General features: G+C 33.8%; 1 protein-coding gene across 4 annotated transcripts in view; it reads left to right on the top strand.

Annotated features, from left to right (window-relative positions):
- Positions 1–1,485: 1,485 nt before the first annotated feature.
- Positions 1,486–11,692, top strand: part of LOC117325621 (probable 3',5'-cyclic phosphodiesterase pde-5) — a 79,254-nt gene continuing 69,047 nt past the window's right edge. Inside the window, exon 1 of one of the 4 annotated variants that reach the window (XM_033881970.1) lies at positions 1,486–2,444. In XM_033881970.1, the coding sequence (XP_033737861.1) occupies positions 2,318–2,444 (127 nt within the window). In that variant the 5' untranslated portion in view covers positions 1,486–2,317. The remainder of the gene's footprint in view (positions 2,445–11,692) is intronic. The other 3 variants (XM_033881969.1, XM_033881968.1, XM_033881971.1) reach the window with 3 other exon arrangements.

Here is an 11,692-nt window from a genome sequence, read left to right as displayed (position 1 = left end):
CAACTCCATCGACAAAACGAGGGGAAATCGTAATCCCAACTCCATCGACAAAACGAGGGGAAATCGTAATCCCAACTCCATCGACAAAACGAGGGGAAATCGTAATCCCAACTCCATCGACAAAACGAGGAGAAATCGTAATCCCAACTCCATCGACAAAACGAGGGGAAATCGTAATCCCAACTCCATCGACAAAACGAGGGGAAATCGTAATCCCAACTCCATTGATAATACGAGGGAAAATATCAACAGCATAAATAATAACGCACTGACATCTTCTATAGGGCATAAGAGGAATGTAAGAACGTGTTCTGGAAGGAATTATACCAGTAAAAGCATCTACAATGTATATAAAATACTAGTAATTTCACGTTTTCAAAATCTCGAAAACCATTGTGGTGATAACTACCTATCATTTTAATGATGAACTTTGGGGTGTTATATGCCGTCGGTATGTTACTGATAAAATGTAGATATACATATCTAGTAGGCGGATTTACTAATTATCCGGGGTTATACGAAATCTATATCCAGTTATAGTTACAACAAGTTCTTAATTATTTCTTGGAATATCATTTTTTGAAGTATAACAAAGTGTAACTGTTTGGAATACAATGGCATATGGGGAACTAGTAATTGTATTGAAGATCATATATGCAGTGCACCATATAATTGTCTATGGTTAGACACGGGTCGTATTACATGGCGGGTGTCGTTAATGTAGCAGGGGACGCCTTCCCTTCCAGAACACCTGGTCTTATTCTCCTGGTATTTTTTCAGGGATGTAAGTTATTATTTTGTTCATATGTTTCCCTAGTATTATCGATTGTGAGTTAGAATTACGGTTCCGTTTGTATGTTTGTGTTCCCGGCTTGTTGTTAAATTACATGTTTTTGTTTTGGCCTATCTCCGTTGGGATCTTACGCCTGGTGGTATGAGCAGTTTCAAAGGAATTCGTGTCGAAGCGATTGTATCACCTCTTCGCTACTGATGTACCAAAATGGTGCGGACTAGATTATTGCGATACGATTTCGTGTCACTTTGAAGTCTTTGATAGAACCATTTCCATGTTGTCTAGATAGCATAACCTATTTACAACCATTTGTTTTTACCTTGTCGTTCACACTCTCTAGAACGGGTTTCCTTACATCAGCTCGACATAGCGACTGTATTGTGTTTACGATGTCCTCACGCGCGGCATGCAACACCTGTACAGGGATAGTACTTCCGGTTACAAAGGTATGGTTAACAGGAATTTACCGTCGAGTTTCTATGGAAAACCACACGAACGGTATAGGGTGTGCTGGCATATTCGTCGTCATTACCATGAGATGGGTGTGTACGCGCATCATCTGACAAACCATCGTATCATATCCATCGATCGATCGACACACGCCGAACCTCTCGAATAATGACATACCTGTAAGCTTTACCTTCGAAAACTGTAGAATCCATTGTAATAACCAGGGGTAGGATATTGCCGTACGAATTATCACTTTTGCCTGACTGAATCAGGTGTGACTAGCGAGGTGGAATACCTGACATTTCCCACTGGAACATCATTACAAGAGGTTGTATACCATTGCAGACCCTGACAGACCGCGGCTTTTGTTAAAATCATTTAAAGGACACACGATTTTATCAATATCATACAGTGGAAACAAGGTTTGGCTAATACATCACACATCGCTAGCGTCCCCTGCTGTGGGAGTATACACTATTAAGGAAAAAACGAATTACCCTCGAACGGTTTTCAGCAAAAGACCTCTAATCCTAACGTTATTGATGCGGGTGTATTTGTACTGAAAGCCAAGGGACAACGATTTGGACATTTCTATGGAGGTGAGCGTTGTTGTGTAGTCGAGCTTCGCTATATACATGGTAAAAAGTAAAGTGATACCCAACCGTGTATGGCTTATTACGGGAACCACAATACGTGACATTTACATGTTAACCAATTCAAAAACACTCTTATCTGCTGGCGTGTATACCAGGTATATACCGGGTTACTTTCTAAATATTGACACCAAGGGTTTGACGCGTTCTCTGGCGGTTTGTGGATATACATATGCCATTGTTCCGTGCTTGCAATTTAAATTATCGTTTGATCAAGGGATACATTGAGAGGCTGAGTGTATCTGAAGCACCTGTGTATCTGGTGTTGTTGTGAGTTGGTTAACAGTCAGTGTGCGGTGACAACAAGCATGCTTTCACAACTAGCACTTAGATATCGGTGAAACGTGATAAACATGGAGACCGTAACATTCTTACCCAGCCCTAGGCTACGTCAGAAGCCACATCATTTTTGACTTCAGTGATGTCTAGTCCGGTGAGGCAGTTACAAAACCGACGCCTCCCCCCGCTCCCGGGGGCCGGGGCGATCAGACACAGTAGTGCCAATAGTGAGGCGCGTTCCCCCATCAGGATGGAATCGCGTTACTCAGGTAAATCTCTCTCTGTTGTTTAACGTAATATACTAACGAGAAATGTGTTACCTTAATCATTACTGATGCCATAGTGTCCATTTTATAGTTGCCATGGTTATCTACAAGGTGTGTCTACAAGGTCCTTTCAATACTGCGTAAATTGGAGTTTGGTATGAACGAAACTATTTGTTTTGTTGGTATTTGTCTGATATAGACATGTTTGTTTTAAAGTATATGAAAAGCACGCCGTCATGACGCAAGATTGTTTACTTAGATGTCTGACCAATGTGGCTTTTGACATTTGAGAATACACCATATAGAAATCTGAATTGATTAAATTGTAAAATAGAAATGGTGAATAACAAAACAAGGTCTAGACCCCTAGAACTCATAGAATATCTTATTTATCTATCGACAACTGTTCATCAATTCATTTTAATTGCTGTTTGCATACGTGCTTTTCCTGTAAAATTGTCCCCATCACTTCTTTGATAAAGGATTAAACTATTGACAATCGTGAGATATTGGTACATAAATATTCAGTAAAATCACTGTACATGAATGAGGAGATTTATTATCTACACAAGGATTTATTTACAGTTTCCTTGACGTTGGGACGATACCGCGACATCATTAACGCCAGTTGGTAAAACTTAATATACCTCATTTCATAAGCGATATCAAAATATCTACACATGTTATCAATATTAGTATAAGTACTTCGTATGTCGTATTACTAAGACAGAATTCCTTTACTTTGATAAGTGATCTACCGATCGAGTTACAATAGGACTTGACACCAGCCTGATGTGGACTGTGTCAATATTGAGTAAGTCTTTCCCGCGGAACAGCTCGGACTTATAACAGGATATCAAACAAGTAGTGACGTTGTCACCTTAAAGAATAACCTAGTCTAAAACCTACCGAATCACAACCAATAGTTATAATGTTAAAACGGCTATAGCAATACCATTGGTTTATGTTCATAAAACATGATACGTCGGTATTAAAAAGAAATACTTTTAACTGTAGATAAGAATATTAATAATTTGAGCAGTTAAATAACTTATTTCAATTGACAGATAATTAAATAAATTGAATATGTCTCGTGCGATTTTATTCCAATCAAACTTTCGGATATTGTTGTTATAGCTTGTGAATGCCATCAAAATTAAGTCGACTGAGCTATCTATTTGAGAAGATTTTCTTGTCACATTAAAACCCAGCACAACGTTCTGCACGATATATAAATGACGTTCTAGAGTCAGTTGAAAGTCAAGACTGGGCCATTATTATCGTGTTACACGCAGGTCTTGTTTACATTGAAAATATTAAATAGCAATTCAATCTGCCGTACGCCAGATATTTTAATAGTTAGTTTCAATAACGTCAAATTTGGAAACACGAGTAAAATTTCAGACAACAAAGAGAATATATACTTGAAGGTGTCGTGTCTGTTTTAAAGGTATTGGTACAGGTAATCAATAATTTATTTGAATGTTTGTACAAAGACACGAAGGAGTATATCACCTGTAAATATAGTAATTGACACAGGGAATATCATGAAGGTCTCTTGACGAAATCAATTATTAGGGGGAAAAAATAGTAGAATGATTTTGTCGAAAATTTTGAGACAGAAGTTTAAGCTTTGCTATGTTTTCGTCCGTTATGATAATAGCATGAACAGATGAACTTATCACCATTTACCGATCAATGAATGATCAAAATTTCTCTGGCTTTTACGTATTTTTTTATTGTTATTTTCTATGTATTTCAAAATATGACGGATTATCATTTGTGTGTGACCACTTTCAAAACCTCCGATTGGACGTTTCTGACCTCCAACAATTCTGATTGGCTAACCTTTGGGCCTTTGACTACGGACTACGTTTACTACTCTCACCTATTCTTTTTGTTGTCTTCTGTCATTTAAAGCATGGACACATTTTGTGGATTCAATGATTCTATATACGTCGAAATCATCAGGGGTCAACATTGATATGACTGGGTGAGAGTGGCTTACTCATGGAAAGGTCAAATAACAAGCGGTTTAATTCGTACAAAATAGAATGGTAAAGGTGAGATATCGTACTGATCATGACAAACACCCCATCATGAATTTTCGATAAGATTATTCAATGTCCCACATGCTAATGTTATTTTGAACATTTTATTGTCGAACAAGATAAATACGACCTATTTAAAAGAACATCTACTGTAAGTAAAGTGTCTATTTATACATTTATTTGAAGTTATCGATATTTATATATTAATCTAGTTTTAATATTATATGTTACTTAAGATGACTGCCACACTTTTTATATTGGGTAAAGTATCCAGAGTCTGAGGAGTCCTTGTAATTAGATTTATTCAATAATAACTTATATTATTTCTTTTTGATGTCGCATCCGGGGCATAATTCTTAAGTCGTATAAACATTCGTGATTCCTGAGTCAAAGCCTAATCGAAACAAAGTTATAAAATTAGTTAGCACTCAGGATGTTTTGTTTCACGAACTTATTTTAATTTTGTCAATGTGTGTGAAACTGACAAGTCAGAACACTCAAAGTTAACGAAGATCTTGCACATGGGTATATCAGATATTCGTCTCCAGCAAGAGACTAGAACATGATAAATCGACGAAATAATGTATTTTGTCATACCGATTTGATATTCTGATAATATTAAACCAGGTGGTATTGTCAGAGAACTGTTGTACGATAGGTTTCTGATGTGATCAATGGGAGTTTTCTATAACTTTCGTTTATTGTAATTCAATAAATGATGTATAGCTATTTCTCTATTTTTTGTTCGTAGTTCATGATGTGATGAATAACCGACATTATTCAGATTAAATATAACTCACATGACATTTTGCAGAACTGCAACAATAAAGACATGTATTTTATTCTCATGTTGTTGTAAGTTAAAATGACCTCGGTAAATTCACACAAATACACAATTGATATACATTTTGATAAAATTACATTAACCATACCTCTAAAATTTGTATTGATTAAAATTGCAGATGTTTCCCAAATAAAGAATAGAATACTCGTAACTTAAAAAAATCAACTTCACAAAACATTAATACAAAGTGAAAATTTAATGAAAATTTGATGAAATTCAATACACAATCATAAAATAGTACAAAATATACCCAGTGTCAGTACACAAATATCAAATATACCCAGTGTCAGTACACAAGTATAAAATATACCCAGTGTCAGGACATAAATACAAAATATACCCAGTGTCTGTTCACAAATATATCAAATATACCCATTGTCAGTACACAAGTATGAAATATACCCATTGTCAGTACACAAGTATAAAATATACCCAGTGTCAGTACACAAATATAAAATATACCCAGTGTCAGTACACAAATATAAAATATACCCAGTGTCAGTACACAAATACAAAATATACAAAGTGTCAATACACAAATATAAAATATACCCAGTGTCAGGACATAAATACAAAATATACCCAGTGTCTGTTCACAAATATCAAATATACCCAGTGTCAGTACACAAGTATAAAATATACCCATTGTCAGTACACAAGTATAAAATATACCCAGTGTCAGTACACAAATATAAAATATACCCAGTGTCAGTACACAAATATAAAATATACCCAGTGTCAGTACACAAATACAAAATATACCCAGTGGCAGTACACAAATACAAAATATACCTAGTGTCAGTACACAAATATAAAATATACTCAGTGTCAGTACACAAATATAAAATATACCCAGTGTCTGTACACAAATACAAAATATACCCACTGTCAGTACACAAATACAAAATATACCCAGTGTCAGTACACAAATATAAAATATACCCAGTGTCAGTACACAGGCATAAAATATACCCAGTGTCAGTACACAAATATAGAATATACCCAGTGTCAGTACACAAATATAAAATATACCCAGTGTCTGTACACAAATACAAAATATACCCAGTGTCAGTACACAAATATAAAATATACCCAGTGTCAGTACACAAATACAAAATATACCCAGTGTCAGTACACAAATATAAAATATACCCAGTGTCAGTACACAGGCATAAAATATACCCAGTGTCAGTACACAAATATAGAATATACCCAGTGTCAGTACACAAATATAAAATATACCCAGTGTCTGTACACAAATACAAAATATACCCAGTGTCAGTACACAAATATAAAATATACCCAGTGTCTGTACACAATATAAAATTTAACCAGTGTCAATACACAAATATAAACTATACCCAGTGTCTGTACACAATACAAAATATACCCAGTGTCTGTTCACAAATATCAAATATACCCAGTGTCAGTACACAAGTATAACATATACCCATTGTCAGTACACAAGTATAAAATATACCCAGTGTCAGTACACAAATATAAAATATACCCAGTGTCAGTACACAAATATAAAATATACCCAGTGTCAGTATACAAATACAAAATATACAAAGTGTCAATACACAAATATAAAATATACTCAGTGTCAGTACACAAATATAAAATATACCCAGTGTCTGTACACAAATACAAAATATACCCAGTGTCAGTACACAAATACAAAATATACCCAGTGTCAGTACACAAATATAAAATATACCCAGTGTCAGTACACAAATATAAAATATACCCAGTGTCAGTACACAAATACAAAATATACCCAGTGTCAGTACACAAATATAAAATATACCCAGTGTCAGTACACAGGCATAAAATATACCCAGTGTCAGTACACAAATATAGAATATACCCAGTGTCAGTACACAAATATAAAATATACCCAGTGTCTGTACACAAATATAAAATAAACCCAGTGTCTGTACACAATATAAAATTTACCCAGTGTCAGTACACAAATATAAACTATACCCAGTGTCTGTACACAATATAAAATTTACCCAGTGTTAGTACACAAATATAAAATATACCCAGTGTCTGTACACAATATAAAATATACCCAGTGTCAGTACACAAATATAAAATATACCCAGTGTCAGTACACAAATGCAAAATATACCCAGTGTCAGTACACAAGTACAAAATATACCCAGTGTCTGTACACAAATACAAAATATACCCACTGTCAGTACACAAATGCAAAATATACCCAGTGTCAGTACACAAATATAAAATATACCCAGTGTCAGGACATAAATACAAAATATACCCAGTGTCTGTTCACAAATATCAAATATACCCAGTGTCAGTACACAAGTATAAAATATACCCATTGTCAGTACACAAGTATAAAATATACCAAGTGTCAGTACACAAATATAAAATATACCCAGTGTCAGTACACAAATATAAAATATACCCAGTGTCAGTACACAAATACAAAATATACAAAGTGTCAATACACAAATATAAAATATACCCAGTGTCAGGACATAAATACAAAATATACCCAGTGTCTGTTCACAAATATCAAATATACCCAGTGTCAGTACACAAGTATAAAATATACCCATTGTCAGTACACAAGTATAAAATATACCCAGTGTCAGTACACAAATATAAAATATACCCAGTGTCAGTACACAAATATAAAATATACCCAGTGTCAGTACACAAATACAAAATATACAAAGTGTCAATACACAAATATAAAATATACCTAGTGTCAGTACACAAATATAAAATATACTCAGTGTCAGTACACAGGCATAAAATATACCCAGTGTCTGTACACAAATACAAAATATACCCAGTGTCAGTACACAAATACAAAATATACCCAGTGTCAGTACACAAATACAAAATATACCCAGTGTCAGTACACAAATACAAAATATACCCAGTGTCAGTACACAGGCATAAAATATACCCAGTGTCAGTACACAAATGTAGAATATACCCAGTGTCAGTACACACATATAAAATATACCCAGTGTCAGTACACAAATATAAAATATACCCTGTGTCAGTACACAAATACAAAATATACCCAGTGTCAGTACAAAAATATAAAATATACCCAGTGTCAGTACACAGGCATAAAATATACCCAGTGTCAGTACACAAATGTAGAATATACCCAGTGTCAGTACACAAATATAAAATATACCCAGTGTCAGTACACAAATATAAACTATACCCAGTGTCTGTACACAATATAAAATTTACCCAGTGTTAGTACACAAATATAAAATATACCCAGTGTCTGTACACAATATAAAATATACCCAGTGTCAGTACACAAATATAAAATATACCCAGTGTCAGTACACAAATGCAAAATATACCCAGTGTCAGTACACAAGTACAAAATATACCCAGTGTCTGTACACAAATACAAAATATACCCACTGTCAGTACACAAATACAAAATATACCCAGTGTCAGTACACAAATATAAAATATACCCAGTGTCAGGACATAAATACAAAATATACCCAGTGTCTGTTCACAAATATCAAATATACCCAGTGTCAGTACACAAGTATAAAATATACCCATTGTCAGTACACAAGTATAAAATATACCAAGTGTCAGTACACAAATATAAAATAGACCCAGTGTCAGTACACAAATATAAAATATACCCAGTGTCAGTACACAAATACAAAATATACAAAGTGTCAATACACAAATATAAAATATACCCAGTGTCAGGACATAAATACAAAATATACCCAGTGTCTGTTCACAAATATCAAATATACCCAGTGTCAGTACACAAGTATAAAATATACCCATTGTCAGTACACAAGTATAAAATATACCCAGTGTCAGTACACAAATATAAAATATACCCAGTGTCAGTACACAAATATAAAATATACCCAGTGTCAGTACACAAATACAAAATATACAAAGTGTCAATACACAAATATAAAATATACCTAGTGTCAGTACACAAATATAAAATATACTCAGTGTCAGTACACAGGCATAAAATATACCCAGTGTCTGTACACAAATACAAAATATACCCAGTGTCAGTACACAAATACAAAATATACCCAGTGTCAGTACACAAATACAAAATATATACCCAGTGTCAGTACACAAATACAAAATATACCCAGTGTCAGTACACAGGCATAAAATATACCCAGTGTCAGTACACAAATGTAGAATATACCCAGTGTCAGTACACAAATATAAAATATACCCAGTGTCTGTACACAAATACAAAATATACCCAGTGTCAGTACACAAATATAAAATATACCCAGTGTCAGTACACAGGCATAAAATATACCCAGTGTCAGTACACAAATATAGAATATACCCAGTGTCAGTACACAAATATAAAATATACCCAGTGTCTGTACACAAATACAAAATATACCCAGTGTCAGTACACAAATATAAAATATACCCAGTGTCTGTACACAAATATAAAATATACCCAGTGTCAGGACATAAATACAAAATATACCCAGTGTCAGTTCACAAATATAAAATATACCCAGTGTCAGTACACAAGTATAAAATATACCCATTGTCAGTACACAAGTATAAAATATACCCAGTGTCAGTACACAAATATAAAATATACCCAGTGTCAGTACACAAATATAAAATATACCCAGTGTCAGTACACAAATACAAAATATACAAAGTGTCAATACACAAATATAAAATATACCTAGTGTCAGTACACAAATATAAAATATACTCAGTGTCAGTACACAAATATAAAATATACCCAGTGTCTGTACACAAATACAAAATATACCCAGTGTCAGTACACAAATACAAAATATACCCAGTGTCAGTACACAAATATAAAATATACCCAGTGTCAGTACACAAATATAAAATATACCCAGTGTCAGTACACAAATACAAAATATACCCAGTGTCAGTACACAAATATAAAATATACCCAGTGTCAGTACCCAGGCATAAAATATACCCAGTGTCAGTACACAAATATAGAATATACCCAGTGTCAGTACACAAATATAAAATATACCCAGTGTCTGTACACAAATACAAAATATACCCAGTGTCAGTACACAAATATAAAATATACCCAGTGTCTGTACACAATATAAAATTTACCCAGTGTCAATACACAAATATAAACTATACCCAGTGTCTGTACACAATATAAAATTTACCCAGTGTTACTACACAAATATAAAATATACCCAGTGTCTGTACACAATATAAAATATACCCAGTGTCAGTACACAAATATAAAATATACCCAGTGTCAGTACACAAATGCAAAATATACCCAGTGTCAGTACACAAGTACAAAATATACCCAGTGTCAGTACACAAATATAAACTATACCCAGTGTCTGTACACAATATAAAATTTACCCAGTGTTAGTACACAAATATAAAATATACCCAGTGTCTGTACACAATATAAAATATACCCAGTGTCAGTACACAAATATAAAATATACCCAGTGTCAGTACACAAATGCAAAATATACCCAGTGTCAGTACACAAGTACAAAATATACCCAGTGTCAGTACACAAATATAAAATATACCCAGTGTCAGTACACAAATACAAAATATACCCAGTGTCAGTACACAAATATAAAATATACCCAGTGTCTGTGAAAAATATAAAATTTACCCAGTGTTAGTACACAAATATAAAATATACCCAGTGTCTGTACACAATATAAAATTTACCCAGTGTCAGTACACAAATATAAAATATACCCAGTGTCAGTACACAAATATAAAATGTACCCAGTGTCAGTACACAAGTACAAAATATACCCAGTGTCAGTACACAAGTATCAAATATACCCAGTGTCGTTACACAAGTATCAAATATACCCAGTGTCAGTACACAAGTATAAAATATACCCAGTGTCAGTACACAAATATAAAATATACCCATTGTCAGTACACAAATATAAAATATACCCAGTGTTAGTACACAAGTATAAAATATACCCAGTGTCAATACACAAATATAAAATATACCCAGTGTCAGTACACAAATACAAAATATACCCAGTGTCAGTACACAAATATAAAATATACCCAGTGTCAGTACACAAATATAAAATATACCCAGTGTCTGTACAAAAATATAAAATATACCCGACATCAGTACACAGATATAAAATATACCCAGTGTCTGTACAAAAATATAAAATATACCCAGTGTCAGTACACAAATACAAATATACCCGACATCAGTACACAAATACAAAATATACCCAGTGTCAGTACACAAATATAAAATATATCCAGTTTCAGTACACAAATACAAATATACCCGACATCAGTACACACATACAAAATAT

The sequence above is a fragment of the Pecten maximus genome, chromosome 4 (assembly GCF_902652985.1).
Source record: "Pecten maximus chromosome 4, xPecMax1.1, whole genome shotgun sequence".
Taxonomy (NCBI): Eukaryota; Metazoa; Mollusca; class Bivalvia; order Pectinida; family Pectinidae; genus Pecten; species Pecten maximus.
This window is presented reverse-complemented; position numbering and strand designations above follow the sequence as displayed.